General features: G+C 34.1%; 3 protein-coding genes and 1 pseudogene across 13 annotated transcripts; all 4 read right to left on the bottom strand.

Moving 5' to 3' along the window:
• Nucleotides 1-124: 124 nt before the first annotated feature.
• LOC110738401 (putative disease resistance protein At3g14460) lies at nucleotides 125-9,151 on the bottom strand. Of its 11 annotated transcripts, none has more exons than XM_021918780.1 (6): nucleotides 6,545-9,151; nucleotides 4,936-5,034; nucleotides 3,420-3,756; nucleotides 2,363-3,013; nucleotides 1,685-1,784; nucleotides 125-670 (listed from the first exon to the last, which is right to left on the bottom strand). In XM_021918780.1, the coding sequence occupies exons 1-2, from the start codon at nucleotides 9,132-9,134 to the stop codon at nucleotides 5,024-5,026; spliced, it is 2,601 nt and encodes an 866-aa protein (XP_021774472.1). In that variant the 5' UTR covers nucleotides 9,135-9,151; the 3' UTR covers nucleotides 125-670; nucleotides 1,685-1,784; nucleotides 2,363-3,013; nucleotides 3,420-3,756; nucleotides 4,936-5,023. The 11 variants fall into 11 exon arrangements, 10 of the variants coding, with proteins under 10 accessions (XP_021774472.1, XP_021774475.1, XP_021774474.1 ...); XM_021918783.1 differs by having other exon boundaries at nucleotides 2,363-2,584; XM_021918788.1 differs by lacking the exons at nucleotides 125-670; nucleotides 1,685-1,784; nucleotides 2,363-3,013 and adding exons at nucleotides 6,147-6,296; nucleotides 6,404-6,463 and having other exon boundaries at nucleotides 3,226-3,756.
• A 241-nt stretch (nucleotides 9,152-9,392) lies between these two features.
• LOC110738403 (putative disease resistance RPP13-like protein 1) lies at nucleotides 9,393-11,466 on the bottom strand. The gene is made up of 2 exons (XM_021918792.1): nucleotides 10,715-11,466; nucleotides 9,393-10,154 (listed from the first exon to the last, which is right to left on the bottom strand). Exons 1-2 carry the CDS (start codon nucleotides 11,090-11,092, stop codon nucleotides 9,423-9,425), a joined length of 1,110 nt encoding a protein of 369 aa, XP_021774484.1. The 5' UTR covers nucleotides 11,093-11,466; the 3' UTR covers nucleotides 9,393-9,422.
• Nucleotides 11,467-16,948: 5,482 nt separating this feature from the next.
• On the bottom strand, nucleotides 16,949-19,177 carry LOC110738400 (uncharacterized protein At3g28850-like). Its single transcript, XM_021918779.1, has one exon. It carries the CDS (start codon nucleotides 18,356-18,358, stop codon nucleotides 17,474-17,476), a length of 885 nt encoding a protein of 294 aa, XP_021774471.1. The 5' UTR covers nucleotides 18,359-19,177; the 3' UTR covers nucleotides 16,949-17,473.
• Nucleotides 19,178-20,060: 883 nt separating this feature from the next.
• LOC110738399 lies at nucleotides 20,061-24,045 on the bottom strand (annotated as a pseudogene).
• Nucleotides 24,046-24,382: the final 337 nt, after the last annotated feature.

Raw genomic sequence — 24,382 nt, 5'->3', positions numbered from 1 at the left:
AAAATACTACACAAACAAATCAAAACCAGTAGATTTACATATTTAATTAGAATATCATAAAAAAATTTAAAAAAATCGATAATTATACATTAAAAATTAAAAGAAATACAATTATCTAGTCAAATTTATAATCAAAATTACAATTACATAAAAAACTAAGTAAATCTATAATCTAACTTAAATTAAAACTAGATCTACAAAAATATGAGACTTTTGCGCAAAAGCCGAGATCGAAAACGCTTTCACCGTTGTTGTTGTTGATGTTGGTTGGCCGTAGTTGTTAATGAATGCGCCGTTGTTGTTGTTGATGTTGGTTGACCGAGATCGAAACTCTGATTTTATGAATTTCGCCCAAAAACCGAGATCAAATACTCTGATTTTGTGAATAATACAGGTTATTAGGGTACTAAAAACAGACCATAATTTACTCAAAAGAAGACTAGAATTAGCATTGTATCTTGGCTACGCTGTTGCTTAATGTAATAAACAACGTCGAAACTTTCTAGCTTTGACAATCTTCTACTTGGGGTACGTCTGCAGCGTAACCAGAACACTTTGCCAGAGATCTGATTATCTTGCAAAGTCGTAATGACAGTAATCCTTGAATGAATGTCTGAACTTGGAGAGGCTTTCTGCAGCACGAGAAGGGTAGAACCAATATGCTTGTCACCTGAGATAAGAAGGTATGTGCAATGTTATTAGGCAAAAGATTATATGCCATTGTTTTTAGTCCAATTGTGCAATAAAATAAAGTGCTAGATCACCAACTGAATCAATCATTCTATCAACACATGGTAAAACATGACATATAATAAACAAGTGAACATACTAACTCTCAGAAGTTTTTGGTAAACAGATGAGAAAGAATTTACCTAATTAAGAATTAAGATGACGCTAATAAAGTGAAAACTGTGACTCATATTCATATACTTAATATAAGATCCGAGTTAGCTTAAAAAAAACATGCATGATAATAACTAAGTTAATAGCAAGCATGTTTTAGGGATGTACTACTAAGTTTGGTATATAAATGAACACTAACCACTCACAAGTTTTTAGGAGGTTGAAAACACCAGTAGTAGAGGAGAAATTACTTAAGGTGGGAAATAAAAGCAGTACTCCTACTCCATAGGAAGTTTTGTCAGCAGAGAAAAGAAAGGAGAGTAATAGTAATTAAGAAGCTATGAGTGACTTGAAATTAACTTCAGAACATACTACTTTAGATTGATCAACCAGGACAATAAAATGGCAAAGAGCTATCATCATTAGAGATACCTCTGCAATAATATGTGCCAAAAAAAGTAAACCTAGTGGTTAATAACATATCTTAATTTTTCTGACTGATTAAATAGAAGAACATGCTACCTGAGTCAAAATATACTTCCTCCCTGAATCAAAAGTGAAAAATGCCAAAAACCAGTTCAGCAATAGAAGTGCAGAATTGAAACAGCACAGGAATTAGTTTTCTCAACAAAAAAAAAAAAAAAAGCACAGGAATTAGTTCAACAATAGAACTTTAGACATGAATAATAATGAGGATTCCAAAAAAAAACCCAAAAGGCTAGATAGTAAACACATGCTATGAGTCAAAAGTCATCAGGTAACAGTTTTTCAGATCACCATTAGCAGCAATTGAAAATACATCTTAAATTAAAATTGAAACCAAGGCAAGCTTTTGCAATACCTTATAATTGTAGATGCTATTACTACTGTTAGGCTTCTCAGTTTCTTGAGTTTCTTAGCACCATAACATGAGCAAACAGCTGCATGTGAAAGTCATGTACCTGATATTATTACAATATATCAGAACAGCACATTTATTCTATAATATGTTCCAACATAAAAATAATACTTTGTATTTCCCTATTATTTTATAACTCATCTAAAAAACATCTAAAGAAGTAAATTTGTATCCATAATACTTTGTAAAAGGTATGTGACTACAATATCCATTACTTTCCACAATGACATGAAATATAAATCCGATCTAAAGTTAAACTGTAGTATGTTGTGAAAGATATGTAAATAAGTATAGCTAGTAGATTGATCAAGTTCTCCCTCCCACCACTATTATATGCATCATTATAATGTAAATGTTCCTGCACTTTTCTAGAATGCTATACTAATCATCTGTTTGAGGATGCCAAAAAAAAAATAACAAAAAAGGCATATAGAACTAGCTTGAAATGGTCAAATTCGTCAAAATCACTTACTGCTTTTTTGCTTGAGTGAAGTTCCATTGATAGTTAGGATTGTTTGTATCAATTATAACTTTTTTTATTTTGTTGAAGAAGTATCAATTAAAATTTAAGCTGATGTAAACATATAAGATGTATGTATAACATTAATTAAGTAAACTTACTTGAGTGGGCAGAGCTCGGTTGACTTTGAGACAGAAGCGACGAGAATCTTCCATTCTCTGTAAGTATACGGACACTCTTTAATATAAATGCTTTTAATGCTTGGAGGAAGGCCATGGTAAGATGTTACCATCATTTATAGGTTGATACAATACTTGTTTGATACCACTGTGACTTGTTCTTTTTAATGCTTCTTTAGCTAAATAACAAGGCTTGGGCCTTTACTGTTAGAGAAAATGGTTGATAAGAAGTAATTAGTAAATTAAAGAACAAATAGAACAATTGAGAATCCAATCGTTTTAGTGACTCAATCAAGTTAATTTATTATTTGAAATCTGATTTAACACTTGCAGACATTGAAATCGTCCCAAGTAACTTGCCTAACCAAAGCGCGAGAGCTGCCACAAACTCGTGCAGATGTCTAATGCCAGTATGCCACCATATAATATATGTTGCTTCGTACTATAATTGTGTATCTTGCTCACCCAATTGCTTTTATTTGATATGGCTGTGGTGTAACCAAAAGATTATGCCGGGGATGTATTAATCCACAAATTACACGCCACCTCAGTAATCCTTGAATGAATGTCAACAACTAGATTGAGCTATATATGGAGAGACATTCTGCAGCTCAAGAACCAAAAATGTGTCGCCTGATAATAAAAATTACGAGCAATTTTAATAGGGAATTTTTATTTTTTACGTTACTTTCCAGTTTTCTTGTGCATACTTGCAACTCAAGTGCTAGCTAGATCATCAGGAGAATTACTCTAGGAGATTGAAATGACAAAAAATAAATATTCTTAGTACTAGTGCTTCCTAAAGCTATTGATCATCAATAGTATAGTAGAAATTACTAAACGTGTGGAGCAAAAGCAGAAATCCTGGTTGCTATTGAACAACAACCAGATGAAAAGTCAAAAACAGATGAAATGCATATACACTGACAGTGAAAAGCAAATCCCCAATTTATGTCTCTCTAGTAATAAAAGGCGCATCCTGATGACTTGTCTCTGAATCATAAATGAAAAATACCAACAATTTAAGGCAATAACAAACCTTGAAGTTGCAACATATAGAGCGGTCTCGAGTATATTGGCTAAACAAAGTTGCTATCAAGCTCAAACAGAGAAATGCCAATTTATGCTTATCTGATGCTTCTTGGTACTATAGCAGTGTATCTTAGCCACACTGTTGCTTACTGTGATAAATAGCGTCGAAACTTCCTAGCTTTGACAATCTTCATTCTACTTGGCACGTTTGCAGCGTAACTAAAACACTCTGCCCGGGATCTGATCATTTGCAATTATGAAATGACATTAATCCTTGGATGAATGTCTGAACGTGGACAAACTTTCTGCAGCTCTAGAACTGTAGAACCAATGATGTTTGTCACCTGAAATAAGAGAGTATGTGCAATGCTATTAGGCAAATGATTATATGCTATTGCTTCTAGCTTTCTACAAGTTTCTAGTGCAAACATGAGATAAAATAGTACAAATCATCTCATTGTTTAAAATTAAAAAAAATGATACTTGAAAATTATAAAATACCTCGTTGACTATAAATCACCTACTAGCAGTATGTAGAAGTCAAATTCATTGCCCTTCCCTTACAGATGCTCCGTAATAGGTTAATACAATACTTTGTTTGGTGCAGCTGTGAAATTTTCATCCTTAATGGATATCTTCTATTATAGTCATTGGCTACGAGTCTATGACTAATGATTAACTATAATAGCATAAAAAGGAGTAAAATTTACAACTTTGAAAGTGATTGTTTATTTTACAAAAGTTTACACAGTACATGACACGGAAGAAGTATCTTCTTACCAGTTATAAAAAGTGAAGAGCATACAATATCAGCAAAAATGGGTTTTTTTTTTTTTTTTTTTTTTTTTTTGAACTATGCAAGAATGAGTATCGACAAAGTTAAGTGAACTAACAAGCATTATTCATGGAATACTAAGTTGGATACATGAATTAACACTACATTTCAGTTGGCGCTGAATAACTCAAAAGATTTTAGGAGGTTGAAATCATCAATAGCCGAAAAAATGGGTAATGGTAGGAAAACAAACTGAACCAGCAGGAAGTTTTATCAACAGAGCAAAGAAAGAAGAGTATTAGTACTTAATAAGCTATGAGTGATTATACATCAGAATATACTAGTTTGGGATGATCAAGACAATGAATTAGGCAAGAGATTTTTGTAATTTGAGATAACTCTGCAATAACACATGCCTAAAGAAGAAAACCTGGTTGTTATTGAACTACTAGAAGTCAAGAACAGATGAATGGCACTTTAATTGTGATTAAAAACAAATCCTTTAATTTTCTGGTAGACTGAAGAATATGTTACTCGAGTCCTTGAGGTATCCTTTAAACTAGAAGTACGGAATTGAAAGAGCAAAGGAATAAGTTCAGCAATAGAAGTAACCCCAAAAATCTAAACCATAAACACATGCCATGAGTTGAAGGTAACGTAGTTTTTCAGATCATCATCAGCAGCACTAGAAATTACATCTTAAATTAAAAATAAATTGAAAGCAAAGGCAAGCTTTATTTTCCAGTACCTTAAAATTGTAGATGTTACTACTGTTAGGCTTTTCAGTTGCATGAGTTCTTAGCACCATAATATGAGCAAACAGTTGCATTTGAAGGTCATGTACCTGCTATAACAATATATATCAGAACATTGCACATTTATTCTATAATAATAGCTTCAAGATAGTAAAAATATCATTATTTTTATTTCATCTGAAAAACTTCTAAAAAGGTAAATTCGTAACAATCAAGTTAAATACATAGAAAAGGTATCTACAACTACAATATTCATTAGTTTCCACAATGACACAAAATTGAAATCTGATTTGAAGTTAAATTGTAGTATGTCATGAAAGATATGTAAATATGTACACCTAATTAGTTGATCAAGTTTTCCCTCCCGCGATTACTATTTGCAATATTTAGGAAAAGCAACATCGTGATAATGTTCCTTCACTTTTCTAGAACTCTATACTAATTATCTGTTTGAGAATGCATAATACAAGGGGAAATTCCCTGTTTCTCATATTGAGAAACGAATTTTGTTTCTCACATGGCATTTTCGTGAATAAATCAACAATTTTTTCATTATTGTGGGCTCCACAATTGAATAAAGTTGAATAAAGTTGTTGGTTTATTTACGAAAATGTCATGTGAGAAACAAATTTTATTTCTCACTATGAGAAAGTGGGGCATCCCCTCTAAAAGTAGGCAAAAAGGTCAGGCAATATAAATGTACTAATGTTCTGGTCTATAGATGTTACATGGTCTTAGAATTCCTAAACAAAGTATCGCTTAACGAATACAACAACCAAGTTTCAACAGCATGTAATTATGTTGAAATATCAAGATCAGCTAGTTTATGTATCAATTAAGCCAGTGCACGGAAAACCTGAAAATAATAATCAGCTAAAGAATATGTCCTTAAAAGAAAATACCTTTATATATCTAAACTTACAGATCCATTGCATAAAAAATTTGTACTTTGCACAATCATATATTGTTATATTCCCAATAAAAAAAAAAGAAAAAAACAATTAAAATATATTCTATGACTGAATGATTGATTAAACTCAAAACTGACAACAATTGTAACATAAAAGGCATATACAATTAGCTTGAATGAATTTATGATTTTTTGCTTGAGTGAAGTTTTATTGATTTCTAGGATTGGTTTATTTAATACATAAGTTGATGTATAATGTAAAATGAATGTGAGACCATTATTAATTAAGCTTACTTGAATGGGATGAGCTCGGATCGGTTGACTTCCAGAAAGAGGAAGGGAGAATGCAGGTATGCTGAAATTTCAAGATCAGCCTACTTTAAATATTAAGCTACTGCATATAACATTTATATCCAGCCAAAGAAAATGTCTTTTAAGAAAAACCTTCATATATCAATGAGTGAATGATTGGTTAGAATTTGACTGAAAAGAGACAAAAATTGCAAAGTAAAATGCATAAATTAGCCTGAGATGGTTGAATTCATGCTAACCAGTTTATAATCTTTTGTTTGAGTGAAGTTCCATTGATTGTTGAGTGTTGTATCAACAAGCTGTCAGATGTGAAAGATATGAAAATGTAAGTAAATGTAAAAAATGAAACATGTATGCTAATGTAAATATGTAAAACTTACTTGTTTCGGCTGAGCTTGGTTGACTTCCAGACAGAGGCAGCGAGTATTGTCCATTCTCTGTAAATATACAGCCATTGGGATCACTTGTCAAATGTTGTTCTATCATATCACACTCTTCAATCTTGACTAATTCAATGTGTGGAGGAAGGCCATTGTCACCAAAGGATTCCAATTTGGGGCAAGAATTGATAAACATCCCGTGTAGTCTGGGAAGAGTGGAACAACATATTGTTTTCAAATTTTGAAAACTCTTGATTATTAACAAACACAAGGAAGAGGGAAAGTCAGGATAGCTAATGGACTCTAGTGTATCAACACAGCTGCCTACATTTTCAAGTATTAGAAATTCAAGAGAAGTAAGAAGGTGCAATCCCCACTCTTTTATTGGTTTGTCTATCTTGGTTCCTCTGATTTCCAGATCCGTTAGGTTTGTGGGTAAACCTCCTTCGGGAAAGTTGTGTAATTCTGGGCAATTTTCAATTTCCAAATATTTAAGTGAGGTCAAATTGCTAACCAATGATTCAAGCCTTGGGCAATCTATAACATAAAGACGAGTGAGGTTGGGAAGGGTGCTGCCATAGAATGATATGGTTTTCAAATTTTGGAAACTCTTGATTTCTAACCAAGACAAGGAAGAAGGGAGAGAAAGGTGTGGGCACGGAATACACTCTACTGAGTCTGTGGAGCTGCCTACATTTATTAGCCTAAGAGTTTCAAGGGAATGAAGGAGGTGCAATTCCCACTCTGTTACAGCCTGCTTTATGTTCACTTCTACAATTTCAAGTGATCTCAGGTTTCTGGGTAAACCACCTTCTGCTAAGCTATGGATTTTAGGGCTTTTTCCAATCATTAAGCTCTGGAGGGAGGTAATATTGTGCAATTCACCAGGAAGCTTTTCCATATTTTCGCATTCATTTAAGCGAAGATGTCGTAAAGCTGGGAGAAGCAGGCTTTGCTGTAATGATATTAGACTTGGGCATCTTTCTATTACCAATTCGGTGAGAAGAGGAAGTTCCAATGCAGCCTTCGAGGAGACTCCTATGCTTTCTTCACTCCTTAGGCCTTTCTCATAGTCACTTCCACGAGACAAATTCTTAGATTGTTCATCAAATTCTACATACCCTAGTTTCTCGCAATTTTTAATCCTCAGCGATTTTATAGTCAAGGGAATTTGACCAATAGAGACCATAGATTTGCATAATCCAACAATGACTTCTTCAAGATGAGAAGTTGAGGAAGACGAATTCTTCAATTCCAAGGATTGTAGCTGCTCGACTCCATTGATTTCCAACCTTCTAATAGAAGGCAAATGAGGAGGTAGATCACCTTGTAATGACGGACAATCCTTAATAGAGAGCTCTTCAAGGTTGGGGAATACGTTGTTGTCAATTAAAGGGTGCACCCACTTCTTCCAGGAGTTCATACCATAAAATTCTAGAGTCTTCAGAGATGGAAAAGTAAGAGTTGAGCAATTCCCATAAAATTCAAGACCAACCTCCTTAATACCATTCATATATTTAATCAGAAGAATCTTCAATGAGGGTAGTTTCCCCAATGGAGGCAAGCATACACAATTCTGACAACTTTTCAACTGTATGTCCACCATGTTAATGAAAGAGGAATCTCCCAACCAACTTGGGAATGTCGAGCCCATGTACCCATCCAACACACACTCTTTGATGGAAGTGTGAGGCCGCAACTTCTCAATCACATCTCTTCTTGTCTTGTCATCGACCTCATCAGTACAAGATCCCCATTTCAAGTTCAACCCATCTAGATGCTCTTTCTTACACAACTGGGCTTCCTCTGCGTCCTCAACCTCTGTCACATATTTTAGCCCGGATTTGATTATTAATCTTCCACGGAGCTGATTCAACCTCCCCAACTCCCTTAACTTGGACCAACCTCCACCCGCCAACAGAAATGTATCCAGAGTCTGCAAGTTTGTTAATTTCCCGATTCCAAGCGGCATCTCCTCTAAAGAGGTATCATCAATATACAGATGGCGTAGTTTCCCAAGCGATTCAATACATGGAACCTTCTCAAGTTTAGAACATCCGTCCAAGCAAAGTGTTTGGAGATTCCAAAGATCGTTGATTGAAAGTGGCAACTCTTTTATTCTTCTAAATTCGAGACTAAGGTAGCGCAAGTGCTTTAAATCACCAATACATTCTGGCAAAGCTTCAATTTCATCCGAATATAGAAATAGAGTGCGTATGTAACGGATTTTGTTGAAGAAATCAGAATAGTCCATTTTCGAACCATAATTGCATAGAAAAGTACGCAACTGAGAAGCCATAATTTGATTTCCCAAGGTTTGAACATGCTCGGTGATAAACAAATGGCGAGTTCTTCTGAAATCCATTTGTGTATCCGTGCCATCCATTACATTGCATATGCTGCCTGCAGCAGAATGAGCCACATCATGGATAAGGTCATGCATGATGAACAATCCTTTATATATTCTGTGTTTTTCAAATAATGACCTTGATACCAGATCATTGAAGTAATTTTGGCCTATATCTTCCATTCTTCTATCTTTATTGTGTGGTAGGAAGCCCTGAGCCATCCACAATTGGATGATCTCCATCTCCCTGAACACATAATCTTTCGGAAGTACAGAACAATAAGCAAAGACTCGCTTCAAATAAGATGGCAGATAATGATAACTCACCCTTATAACCGGTAAAATATCACATTCCTCATATTGCTCACCCCAAACGTTGCTCTCTAATATCTCTCGACGTTTGCTCTTCTCTGCAGTACATTTTATGAGACCTCCTAGGGTTTTTGCAGTCAATGGCAATCCTTTGCATTTTCGTACAATGTCATCCTTTATCTCAAAATCATCTATATTTGCATGTTGTTGAAATAGAAGCTAACAATCATCATCTGACAAACCTTCTAAATGGATGATAGTGCTGTGATTTGTAGTCATCTTCTTTGCAGTCTTATCATTTCTTGATGTGACTATAACTCTGCTACCTCTTGCTGCACCATGAAAAGGTGTCCTTAATTGGACCCAATCTTTATAATTCTCACTCCAAACATCATCAAGAACAATCAAGAATTTATTGTCCTTTAGCACTTGCTGCAATTTCTTTTGTGCTTGATTCAGGTTGCTACAATCAAAATTGTCTTGGGTGGCCGAGTTGATGATATCATTTGTTATGCGTTTCACATCAATTGCATCTGATACGCACACCCATGCCTTAAGAGCAAAGTGAGTCTTCACCTCTTCATCATTGTAGACATACTGAGCAAGAGTAGTCTTCCCAATGCCTCCCATTCCAACGATAGGGATCACGACATAATTCTCATAACTTGGTTTATCTTCCAACAATTGACAGATGATATCTTTTTTCCTACCATCCCCCCCGTGAACATGAGGCTCACTTATCAAAGAAGAGGTCTCTGGCATCTTTCGTTGCTGCACCTCTACTGCGTATGTTGGTAGCCTCAAGTTGTTGGATATGAGACCCAAAGTCGGAACCCGGGTTCGAATCTTGTTCAAGGCATTACTTATCTCATCAATCCTTGATGAAAAGTCTGGACCAGAGTATCCAATTTGCCGGGTAGTACTACATCCACACGCCAAAACACTGCCAACCTGATTGATTAAAGTTTATAAGCTAATATGATGCATGCAAATGATGCGTTGAAACTATGCTAAAGTTCTACAGCTAATTTATTCAAGAAAAAAGCAAATAAACTATTAAAATTAAACTTGTATTAAAATATGATAGCCTTCCTTCTCTGTGAATAACAAATTATTTTCTCACACACTACTTTTTTTTTTATTTGTTACCATCGTATTGTTATTTTACTATAATATTAGTGCAAATAGACTCTCATAAAACTCTATGGAGTCTATGAATACAAGAAATTTATTTAAAAAAAATATATATTTGAAACTAGATGTTGGGAGATGAATCTAACAAGACACCATATAACCATGTTTTATTAAAGCCATGTTTAATTAACTTTATTTTTGTTACTTATTTCAAAAAATTAAAAAAAAAATTCAAATAAGATCATCGTATTTATTATGTGCGGTTTTTTATCGACTAAAATGTAACACTTTGTAAAACGGAGAGGCTATGGAGCATATATAACCCATAAAAATTGCTATGTAGTAGACTAGTAGTAGATAAAAATAGAAGTACAAACCATATTATGGAAGGAAGTTGGAAGAAATCCACGAGCATTCTTCTTGAAATGATGAACATCATTATTACCCTGATTCATTTTGAGGGCTTCAAGGGCAAAGTCGTCCAAAAGATCCTCCAAATCAAAAGCCAAGTCTTGAAGATTCTCCAGCCACAACCTGATTGCAGCTCCCTGTTGCTCATCGCATTGCTTCCGTTCAGCATCAATCAACACCGCTTGAATCGTCTCCAGCTCATCCTTCCATTCTTGGATTTTTATTTTGTTTTCAGATTTCTTTCCTTTGTTAATCAGCTTCGCGAACTGCTTCACTCCTTCAGAGACCAGTTTATCTAACACTTCTTTAAACATTGCTGAAACCACCATCTCTACAACTGCCATATTTGCTTTTCTTCTTTTTTTTTTTTTTTTTTTGGGGGGGGGGGAATCAAGTTCAAAACAGCAGAAAGATTATAGATAAGAATAGTTGGAAATACAGAAAACGTGTGATTGTGAATGAAATGTGGAAAGAAGTGGAGAACTGAATTATTATTTGATGTAAAATGTGGGTACTCACAAGGGCCGATTACTTGTATCACTTTATGTACGAGTATTTTTGTTGAATTCTCTCCTTCATTTTACAATAAGCTGAACTTGTTTTCATACATACATATTAAAAGCACACTGAAGGATGTTTGGCAACGTATTGTTAAAAAAATTCCTCCAAAACTAATATATAAAAAAAATTGTTTAAAAATAAACAGTTTTATATGTGACAAGTCATACCGTGTGGTCGACCGAGGTTACTTATTACTGACCAAGTAACTCTTGACCGACCCAGTAACCTCTAACCAACTTAATAACCCCTGATCGGTCAAGTAACCCTTGACCGACCGAGTAACCAATGAATAAGTAACACTAGTCACATAGAAAACATGCTAATAAAAATAAGGACTGTATTTATAAATAATACTTTTACTTTGTATAAAACCTCTTGAATTATCAACTTGCACATTATAACTAATTAACTATTACATAAGAAGTACTTATTGTAAATATTTTCTTTCACATGTTTATATTGTTTTAATATATTTTATACGTTATAATACTTGGTGAACTGATTTATTATAACTTAATAAATTAGTAATATTTAATATTCGTGCACTGCAAAAGATTTAACCTAGTTAAACCATCACAATGGTTGTAATTAGGTCCTTGCTTGCAATTTTTAAACATTGAAGTTAGTAGGCTAGTAGCTCACCATTGCTACAAGGGTTGTAGCTTTGGTGAAACTACATAGCTCTACACTTCACCCAAAGCATGTATTGTCGTCCACTTTAAATGAATAAATTGTTTGTGGTTTCTTTGTTTGCATATATTTTCTCTTTTTTATTTTGTTTATATTTTGCAACGGGTAGAAGACTAATTTAATAACTTACCATGTAATGTAGAGGTTGTATGTAGCTTAAATGATATAGTTTGAAAATTAATAATGTGGTAACCCAAAGCTATAAAGGGATATAGTTATTCATAATAGATACTCTTAGAGTATAGCATGAATACTACCTCTAAGATAGACTTGTTTAGCCAAAGTAGCAATTAGCTGCAAATAAATCCTCTAGTTTCAAAAGTGACATTTAGCCCCCTTAACTACTTAACCCATAGGATTTAGCTTGTGTTCTCATAGTAATCAGCCATTAATAACCACCATCTTTGAAAATTTTTACTTAAACTCAAGGGTTTTTTGCTCATTTGATAATCTCGGTTCATTTTAATATAGGTTACACCTTTCTCTTTCAAGTCCTAACCTTGGTGAGAATAGAATCAAACTGTAGCAGGCATGAACGACAAAAACACTCAACTACTAGACAACTACCTCACTTGCACAATTCACTCAACTACTAAAGAAATGGTTTGCATACAATTTGATAAAAACACTCAACTACCAGGCATGAATGATATCTAATGTATTATCTCTATTATTAGTTGCAACTTTTGTCAAAATGGAGTGGTACACTTTTTCCTATTTTGATAAGTTTTTTAAAATAAAAGTAGTATATTTACGATAAAAAGTGAAACTTAAATGTACAATTTTACTAATTTACTTAGTAGTAGTATATTTGTTAAATTCGATACAATGATTTTTTTTATTAAAATATCAATTTTTAATAGTTTATGTAAATACAAAACAAATGCTACTTGTGGATGTGTGCACTAAGACATGCAAAAACAAGTGAATTTTTTTTATTTTTTTTAAATGGACAAAATTTAAGTTTTGACAAGAATAAATTCAAGTTCGATCCAAATAGAGGTTTCAACGTCTTTTACAAGAAACTTCAAACTCAAAACTATTGAGAGTGATTCATCATTATATATTTAAGAAAAAAGAGTGTATTCATCATAGAAAAGACTGCAAGAGTTTAAACTACAACTTAAAAAGTTCTTCACTTTTTTTCCTAATTATTTTCCACCCCTTCATAAGAATTTGATTGAAAGTGTTTGAGTAAGCTTCAATTATGTTTGAAGTATTTTATTTTACTTTTCTAAAACTCAGTATAAAATTACTTGTATTAAGGAGTAAAGAAGTAAAGGGAAGCCTCCTGTCAAAATAAATAAATAAATAAATAAAAGTAAAGGGAAGCCAGGGGCACATAGATTGGCAGAGATTCTAAGAAAGGGAATGAAGTTATCCCTAGGCAAAAGCAGATGATCCCTAGATCACACCATTCTACACAATCATTGATAACAACAACGTTAATTTGTGTTGCTCACATCAGTGCAACATTGAAGCCTGTGTTGATTCCTTGTTGTTTGGCAGATTGATTACACAATCTTGTACAGTTGTACCCTTTTGGGAGATATTGCAAAACTCCGTTTTCATCGAAATTTAAATGGCGTTTTCCCGCTTTGTTTCTTCTTCATCATGTGATTTTCTTAAAGATGGTTTTGGAATACTCCCCTCCTCCATCTGTTTCATAATAATTGACATAATCTGCCTGAATATCTTGAAAAGGCAGAAATAGTGCGAGGTAGTAGATTCAAATATTAGTTAAGGTTATTAAAACAAACAGTATCAAAAACCTTCGATATAACTGTGCTGCAGCAACAATAACAACAATGCAACGTAGATGCCAGCAAGAGCGCGGTCAAGGGAACTCAATACGTATGATTAGCACTGTCAAAAATCGAACCGAACTGGTGAAACCGAACTGTTTCAACCGATCAGAATGAGAACCGAACCGATTAAAAACCGATTTTATGAAATCGAAAACCGACCCGAACTGCATGTTAGTAAAACCGAAACTGAACCGATCCGAGTAAACGTTAAACCGTTTAAAACTGAACCAAATCTAAACCGAACTGAAAGGAAACCGAAAATGAACCGAACCGATTCTAACCCAAAACCGTTTGAACTGACATAAAAACTGTTTACACCAAACCGATAACAAACTGCAACCCATTTGCACCGAACCGTTTATAAACTGAACCGCTTATAAACCGAACCGTTTATGAACCGAATCGATTATAATTCAAACCGTTTACAAACCACCATTTATATTTTGTTGAAATTATCAACCAAAAAAAAAATGAAATCAATTTTTCACTTTGTAAAAATCATTATTTTCATTTTATTTTAAAAACATTAAACAAACTTTTATACAATTAATTAATTACATGGCTTCAAAAAAAATAATTACATTTCTCGAATCCTGATAAAATGATATATACCTTCATAATATCAGGTTTTATATTTTTTTAACACACATTAACTTATTAAGTAATTTAAATTATAAAATATTAATCGGTTAGCGTGTAAATGTATAGCGTTGCGATTAATAAAAAAATCAAAGACCGTACAATAATATAATGACGTCATATCTTAGAGAGTTAGAAGTACTACGGATTTGTTATATGATTATATTTATATCAGTTTAGTTGTGTCTGTAAGCAATACACTTGTAATCATGTAAACTTATAAATAATAGAATTGACTAGTAGATTAGTACATAAATACAAATTACTTAGTTAGATATGACTACATGAGTGATCGACTATTATGACTATATGAGCAATTGTCAATTTAGCATAATTGCATAACAAATTAACAATGTAATAGACTGTCCTACTCGGTAATATACTAATAGCATTTTTGTATTTAATCTATTATACTCAAGTTAAAAGTTACTCTTTCTTATTAACTTGTTAGTCTAATTAAGTAATTACTAATTACTAATTAGTGACTTAAGCCTTAGATGTAAATCAGTAAAGGTATACAAAGATATAATAATCTTATGATTCTCATGCCTATGAGATGGTTAGATGTTATGTATATGTATATGTATAATCGATTGAAAGAATCAATATTACGTTCTTATTCATTAATGTTTTCTTTCATCATACAAATCAAATTACTTTGTAATATCTTCATATATAACGATAAACGAGTCTAAATTATCAGTCTTGTTGACTAATTACATATCGAATACCAAATTGCAAATTTCGATGTCACAACAACTCATCAAATCATGATTATGACACTTAGAGGTGGTTATTGGACAGGGTAGCCCAATGATAATAGGGTCAGGGACAATCTTATAGGGCTTTTAATGGACAGGGCTATTAATGGACAGAGCCCTTATTGGGTAGGGTCAATATAGGGTCAACATGTTTTTCTAATTTAGTTGATAAAGAAAATACATAATGTAAAAATAATTATATAGATTAATTTGTATTCATATGTATTTAATAATGACTTTGTCCAATATTTATTTTAATTGATATTTTGTAGGCCCGCCCATTATCGACCCGCGGCCCGCATTGTCCCGACCCTATATTGACCCTGTAAAATGTGACCCTCTTTGACCCCGACCCGCAACTGACCCGCACCGACCCTGACCCGACCCGCCCAATAACCAGTTCTAATTGACACTATTAATTAAATGATCAAATAAGAAACAGATAATAATCGGATAGTAAAACAATAATACATTAATGCACTAAACTTTTATAATCTACTTCGTAATAAACTAGTAAGATCAGTATAGATAAACTTGAAATATAACATGATATGTATTTATAAAACTAATGAGAATTTGCATATAATATGATGCCTCAATATGAAGTGATGTAGTATCAGCTTTTACAACAAACCGTTAACAAATCGCAACCCGTCTGCACCGAACCGTTTACTAGCCGAACCAAATTTAGACCAGTATAAAAACCGTTTACACCGACCCGTTAACAAACCGCAAGCCGTTTGAACCGAACCCGTTACTACTCGGACCGTTTTTAAACTGTTTAAGAATAAACCGAAACCAAATTGAACCGATAATTATTTAAACCGACCCGTAAGCCACTTCAACCGATTTCAAACCGACTCCATTTCAAACCGAACCGAAACCGAACTGTCAAACCGTTTTGACAGTACTACATATGATATTACCTTTCAGCAGAGTGAAAATTATGGCAACCTTATCTCATTACATTCAACACAGCATAATCACCACAAAAAAGGTCATTGACATCATCCGTTCGAAAAAACAGAGTGGGGCTTTTATTTAATCAGGGGAGAGGAAGAGGAAACAACAGATAGACCAAATTGTTTAGACTATTAAAAGATTACATGAACTTCTGTTTCAACTTAACAATCCATGTTCTGATGTTCGTGCACTTTACACTTCAACATTGACATGGACACTTCAAAAGAGAATTGGTCAGAACGTGCTGAAAATGGCCAACTATGCAGCAAAGAAAGATAAACAAGTTGAGTACTTATTATACAATTCTAAAGATGATTGATCACAATGTTGTCAATGTATATACATTCACAAAATACAAGGCCGTAGGTCACGCATGCAACATAACAACTAAAACAGAGCCTAATGGGGAAATAAAACACACTTCAGCAACACACAGCATACTAATAAGATGTCAAACACAAAGATCAGCAAAATATTGAGTAGAGGCTGCTTGAAGGTGTGCTTGCGATAAATTTTCTTTCGTCCCTCGTTTACCACAGATCTTGCTAAGTTGGATACTAAAAGATCAGTCCATTACAACAAAATCCACAGGTTCATACAAGATCTGTGTAAAAGGTCACTACAACTCCACACTAGCCCAAAATGATTCAACAAAAGCCACAGGTTCATACAAGTGAAACAATTAGCAAGTCGCTGCTAGCAAAAGTTTAAACAGAGTAAATTATTACTCAAGAGAACAGAAACATATAATCATGTCATAGGACATAAAACACTGAAATTTGAGTCACAAAATTGAGTCAAAAGCTCAAAGGAATTCTCATTCATTCCAATGGGCAAAAACCATAGTATAGCCCTTCTCATTACAACAGCTTCAGTTAGCGCAATTGAAAAAAGGAAAAAAAAAAAAAAGTCATTAATATATACAACATAGTAAATTTACACTGCAAGTCAAGGGAAATGCCCATCATCTCCCAAGCTACAATGGAGCACACCAGCACTAATATGCTAATCTCCTCTATTCAATATGTTTGAATAATTTTTTTTTTAATTTTTTCTTTTTTCGGCAAGGAGTCACACTAGTTCAGTACATACTATAAAGTATCATTGAATCAGTGCCATATATAATTATTGTTCATCACGAATCTATGAACAATGTACAACCAAATCTCCACGATAAGGCTGAAACCGTAAAAAAGGGGTTATTCAAGCCAGACCATAAGCTAAAAACACACAAACTAGCTACTGAATTATCATTTCCACACCAATATACCTGCATCACATAAGTAGTGATCATAAGAGTAATTCACAGACAACACTCCGGGCATCGAATCAGCCCGTTTTCATTGCACTCCAAGCATCTCTTCATGACCTCTTCATCCTCGTCGAATATCTTCCTACTACCACTACAGTTGGAGCAGGGCAAGAACCTCACATCACCACAACTATCACACACGAACCGCCTATCCCTCGTTGGCAATGACTGAAGAATCTTTTGAAGCTCACCGGTCTCGTTCCACTGCCTGATCAAATCAACCCCACCTACATACCTCCCCTTAATAAAAACCTGTGGCAATGTCACATTCTTCTCACCAAGCAACCCCTGTATCTCCTTCCTATACGCAGCATCCATCGAAACGTCCCTCTCATCGACGAACACCTTATAAGCCCGGAAAATCATCCGGACAGCATCGCAATCCTCCCGGGTTCTCCGAATTCCCCTCAAACTAGTGAAATATACCACAACTCTATCCTCCGTACCCGGAAATCGAATCGTAGAAACATCTAAAATCGACCAACAATCCTTAAAATCAGAACTAAATGATTTAGCAGGTCTCAATTTTGCTAAATGATGATTATAAGGCGATTCTTCAACTTTTTGGGAATTACATTTAACAATACTATTATTATTATTATTTGATGATTTTTGAGATTCAAACAAATTTCGAAGCTGCCTAACCTTCCCTTTGATTGAAGTACCAGCTGAATCAAAGGTATTGTTGTACCACTTCTTCATATTTGCCGCGTTTCGATCAACGACCGTCGAAGCGGCAGACGAAACGTATCCTTTCTTCGAGAAGGTATTTGCGACGGAAGAATGCGTCGTCATTGACCGACTAAACACAGAATTCTTAGACGAAATCGATGGCTTGCTAGTCGACAACTCGCGATTCTCTTCGAAACTCGCCATATTTTTTTTAATTTTTTTAGGGTTTTTATTCAATTCCTCTCAAAATCAATAAATACAGAACTAATTACACAATCAGAAAGGAAAATGATTGCCAAATTAGGGTTTGGGATATGGAAATGAGAATTTAGGGTTTGAAAAAGGGGGAAATTCCGAAATTAAAGAAAAAAATCAAGAAATTAAAATTGAAAAAATTAGGGATAAAATTAAGATTGATAATTGATAAAATCAAAGATATAGTTGATAATTGAGATTTTGTGAATTTTATTTAGGGATTTTTCTGGAAGAATTAGGGAGTAGGATTTTTTTGTTGGTTTAGGAGAGAGAAAAAAAAAAGGGGAAAGAAAATAGTGGAAAGAGCTGCCTTTGAAGGAAAGGAAAAGGAAGAAGAAGAATACATTAGACAGTTGAGACAAATTAGAGGAGAGAGAAAAGGGTAGATCCGTAATTTCATCATATTTTGTTTTATCATTTTTTTTTTTTTGAGAGATTGTTTTTTTCAAATATAGTTACTGTTTGAGTTGGAGAAAGGAGAGAGAGAGAGCGTAAGTGTCAACTGTCAAGGCCGACGCGTTTTAGATAACGGATACTCGGTATTATTTTGTTTTTTTTTTTTGGAAGGCTCGTTTTTATATTAATTTTTTTTTAAAAAAAAATTGGAAATTATTGGTAAGTGAAAGACTTTTCTAAGAAATATTTTTTAATTTTATTGCAAACTTCACGAATGTGTGTCTTTGTAATGATTATACAAAGTTTTTAATATTTTTGTTATGATTGTGTTATTTTGATTTTTGATGATTAAAGCATGAGATAAGTTGTCAAAATTCGATTATGCTCAATTTAACATAGTATTGAAATTTAATTAGACTTTGGTTAATATGGTTGTGACTTGTGAGTTGAATTATTGTGTATGAGATTGATCAATGTTCATCCAGTATTAAAAATAAGTGTATCAAATAATAAGTGACTTAGAATACATTAGATGACATTAATGAAATTTTATAACACATTATGAAGAAAAGTACTACTTAAATACCTTATCTAATCAATTGTTTATTATGTCATGATTCTATGTCCCCTCAAAATTCAAAGATCAATTAATGGATGTATGATAAAAACAACCAAACAAGTAAAAATCTTTTTAAAAAGTGAAAATCTTATTTAAATTAATTGTTGTCCTACTTTCACCCGAAGACAAAGCAACCGTCCATTACAGATTACATACACTTTGTGCCACACAAAAATGCAGGTAACACCAAAGTCTAGTGCACAAATTGAAGCCCTGTGATTGTGGTCCAGAAGTCCTTTACCAAATTACTAGTTCCATTTGCCTTCAGATTTTCAAAATTCATTTTTTAACTTTTTTTAGAAAATAAGTATGAATTTTGTTCTTTATATATTCTCATTATAATTGTTAAGCTGCGCGAGCCGAGAGGTACTCAAGCATGGCTCAAAAGCTTACTAGATGTATTTGAACACCTACGCAGTGGTGGCACACATACTAGTACCCAAATGCATGGCAAGAAACCTTTCAGTACAGGTTCCCTGACTGTTTTTATTACTGCTGAGTTTCCTTCAAAAAAAAGAAAGAAAAAAAAAATACTGCCAAATCTAAGATTTTACTGCTATTTTGCGACAGAGGTATATTGAAATAGAGCGGGTAACAACATTATCATTCTATGCACATTATTAAAAGAAAATTAAGGGAAAGAATCAAACTCATGCAGGCATACATTAGGAGGAAGATGTTCGTGTAGTTCTTGATCAATAACCTGGGTCAAGCCATTTATCAAATGATGAATAAACATTCACAGGATTCACAGCAAAATCGCCGGTGATGTGTGAAACAGTTCCGATACATGTTATGAAAGAGTTACAAATGATAAAACAATTGTGTTGTGCACCTGCTACAAACTTGTGCTGTTTAATAATGCAATAAGTTGACAGCTAACACACACACACACACTTACAGGTTCAGTTATTAACTAGATAATGGGCACCTCATGCACATCATTAGGGTTGAAAAAAAGCCAACTGGATTCATAAAAGGCTCTATTATGATCATCTGGCCCTGTTTTGACTCTGAACTCCTTCGCAAAGCTTCCAGAAGCCAGGATACGCTTCGTGTACGGAGAAGCTATGTAGTCCTTGACTACAGAATTGTGATGTTCGTAAGACTCAAAACTGTTCCCAAATAGCGCCATGTTTCTCAACATATCTACATTCCAATTTACCTCTAGCAAATTGTGATACAATAAAGCCTCACAATGAGGCATGAAGAATAATGTGGGTTTTAAAGCCTGTCTTCTACCTTCCTCATTCACTGACATGACAGAACAGCCAAAGATTCCAGAACACGGGTTTCAGTCCCAGAAAGAACTGGATCAAATACCTCAATATTACCTATCCATTCAAACTTTCTCTTCATCAAGATCACTAAACAAAGCTGCAACCGTGGGGCTTCATAAGACTCAATGCTGCCTATACCATACACCACCATGTTCATATTTGGTTCAGACCCTAAAACCCTGGAAAAACAATTGAAGACTTCAGGGTCTTCAATCTGACTCAAGAAAAGGTCAAAAAACTTGGAGCTCTCAAGTTTCTTCAAGCAAGTCTCAATTTTCTGCAATAATTTTGACTCCCTCTCTTGATTGATTTCAAGGTCAGGTGGGGTGAATGACTGTTCTTTTGCCTCTTGCTCTGTGCGAGACACTTTAGACTGACATTTTCTACGTTTCCAAGGTAGGACAACAGTCCAATCAGGATCAACGTATTCAGAATTCTCATCATAGGTTGTAGTATCAGCAGCAGCCATTGCTATGTGTAAAACTTAAGTTTGTATCAGATTAAGCTGTTCACAATTGTAGAAGATAGTGTGGACAAATCCTACAAGCCAAAAAGTAGGAATGAAGAGTGGTGATGGACCACTAGACAAGCAATTCAGGTTACAATATTCAAAACCTCAATGATTAAATTGTTGCTACCTTGTAGGAATGGGGACATTGGTCACCATTTGAATCAGTTAAGCTGGTTTTTTTGCAGAAACCAAAGTATGTGGCTTAAGCTTTAGGCGCCATGGCAAACAGCAACCAGCTATCAAGCCCTGGTAGGAAATGTACTTGGTTCAAATCATGGTGTTCGCAAACTTGGATACTAAGCCTGCAAAAAAGGGGATCAACCAGCAGATATTCAAATGAAAATGCAGGATCAGGAAAAAAAAAATTTAAGAAAAAGCGCCACACTAGCACATAAACAAAATTGACTACAGTAGTTATCTATTCCAGCAATCCAGACACTGTAGCTTCCAAAGAATATAGAAACACACACCCATACGCACGCACACACACACACACACACACACACACATGATTATAGGGAAGCACGAATGCATCAGATCTGGCAGAAAAATGCAAGGTCTCCTGTTTATTTAAAAGTGCAAACAAGGAAATGAAATTCACTAATTCCGCTACTTCAATCCAATTACATCATCCATTGCAAAGAAAGGGATATTTTTTCCCACATCAACTGATAACAGTGTGTTATTGTACATACATGTATGTGTGCATACACTGATACATGTGTCCACATTTTACTAAAACCACATTTTAATAAAAAAAATATCTAGTATTACAGTTTATATCAAAGGTATTGAACATTGCTACATAAATTTAAGAAATACAACTACAATAATCAGCTCATATATGATAAGCAATAAAGAAGAAAAGAGATGGCCATCAACCTATTTGATATTTTCCTCAGTGATCAAACAAATAGAAGAACACAGGTTTATAAAGTACAAAATCTTCACCTGACAATTTCTAAATGTATAGCAAATGTATAAGTACACAGGTTTATAAAGTACAAAATCTTCACCTGACAATTTCTAAATGTATAGCAAATGTATAAGTACACAGGTTATAAAGTACAAAATCTTCACCTGACAATTTCTAAATGTATAGAAAATGTATAAGAGTTTTTATTAGCCATTAGCTATTAAAATACAACTTCCACATCATAAAAAATTTATAGCATTGTATAAATTCAATCCCAAAAAATTTATAAGTTTCTTTTGAAAGAGTGATTTGGACAAAGAAGCCAGAGTTATCACCAGAACATTCAGCTAAAATACCAAGATTAAGTTATTCGAACAGAAATGTCAATAACTATCTAAATGGAGCACTCTATTAGGCACAGAAAAGAATACCAAACTACCAACATAAATCACTAGCCAAACAGAATACAGGTATGGGGAGCCAAAGAATTAGACCAAACAGGCAAACCCCACCCAGGAAAAAGTCAGCACTTAAACCAACTTGCTGCCCACCAATGGCCAAATCGTACAACAGCTAACATATGGGGCACATGGTTGATAAACTCAAGATTGAAAGTAGAACCTCAAACAAACTCCATACATGTAGATTGTAAAGGATGTACAGTTTACTCATTTCCCTTTTGCCTAAGACCCTATAACAGCCTTCAGATTAAGCACCAACACATTACCCACTTCAGAGCCACCGATGATCCCCCCCCCCCTTCCGCTCTCCAAAACAAGCACCCGTTTCTTCATTGGCCTTCATTCTCTTTGGATATCTTCAATATTGAGACATTTCTCTCATATATAAACTACACCACAGGAATGAATCGGTTGCCAAAATTCGAACAAATTAAGGAAAGCTAAAGACAATTTTTACGAGGACCAAGCTGTTAAAGGTTGTGGCAAGTTAGTGGATCTTTAGATTTGCAAGGTTCAGTCCGTGAAAATTGATCAAAGCTGGTAATCTTTCTTCACACAAGAGGTAAGAGACATGGCTTCTCCAATCGTGTAGATCTGTAGACGGTGCTTCAAAAGTTCAAACATGCAGACCAGGTATTATATGAGCCATCATATATGATGTTATCCACCTATTGCTACTAAATCAATTTACATGGCCTTCGATTAAGCTAATTCTATTGTCGCTAATCTGAACATATTGAATAACCTCTAAATCCACACAAAATCATTCAGGATACTAAATGTACAGCATCAAATGTGGTTGTCATGGAGATAAGGTCCATTGCCATAGTTTTGTCCTAACACTTGAGTGTTATAAATTCTTACAACACATTAGCAAGAAAACTTAACTCAATCATCAAATTCGCAAGAAAACTTGACTCAATAATCGAATTAGCAAAAAACTTGACTTAATTATCAAATTAGGCTCGAAAACTCACATAAATTTATCTCGGTTTACAAAAATCAAAGTAAATTGCACATTGAAAAACTCTAGCAACAAGATTACTCGTTATAATCTTTCAAACTTCAGTAACTACAACAAATATTAGTTCAACAATCCATCTAGGAAGAACCCTAAATTGACCCTACTGACAATTAATAACGATAGTGTGAAACTAAACCCTAGATTGTAAAATTAAAACGATGATTAAAGAAATGAAAATAAAAATCTTACCTCAGAAGCTACTTCAATGGAGGATAAATAGCTCAGAAGCCGCTTCAATGTAGAATCGGAGTACGCTTCAGTGGACAAGGGAGAGAGTAAAGCTCCGGTAAAAAGGATATGAAGTACAAGATGAATATTAATGAAAATAGGACTTTTCACTGGTCAAACACTCCACATCACTCCAAACTAAACCGGAGATAGGCTAGTTACATCAATTGGGACTAGACTTGACCAGATTGATTAAACCAGTCCCAAATCAAGACGAATAACATGTAATATGGTGATAATTTAGTGACTAACGCCTTTTAATATATAGTAAGTGTAGATATTTTTATAACGTTATAAGAAAAATAACTGTTATCGTCCATACGTCTAACAAATAATAGCTGATAATATAAAAATATTTCAAACATATTTAAGACATGGCAGTAGGTTTTTACAGTTTGAGCGATTCAAACTACGGAGTATACTTAATAACAAAAAAATTTGTGTTCGTCAATGAGTGGTAGATATAGTGTTAGTGTTTACAATTTACTGGCAAAAGTAACTTATGTCAAAACTAAAATTATTAGCTTTTGGGTGTGTT

This window comes from Chenopodium quinoa, unplaced genomic scaffold, assembly GCF_001683475.1.
Source record: "Chenopodium quinoa cultivar QQ74 unplaced genomic scaffold, ASM168347v1, whole genome shotgun sequence".
In the NCBI taxonomy this organism is placed as follows: domain Eukaryota; kingdom Viridiplantae; phylum Streptophyta; class Magnoliopsida; order Caryophyllales; family Amaranthaceae; genus Chenopodium; species Chenopodium quinoa.
This window is presented reverse-complemented; position numbering and strand designations above follow the sequence as displayed.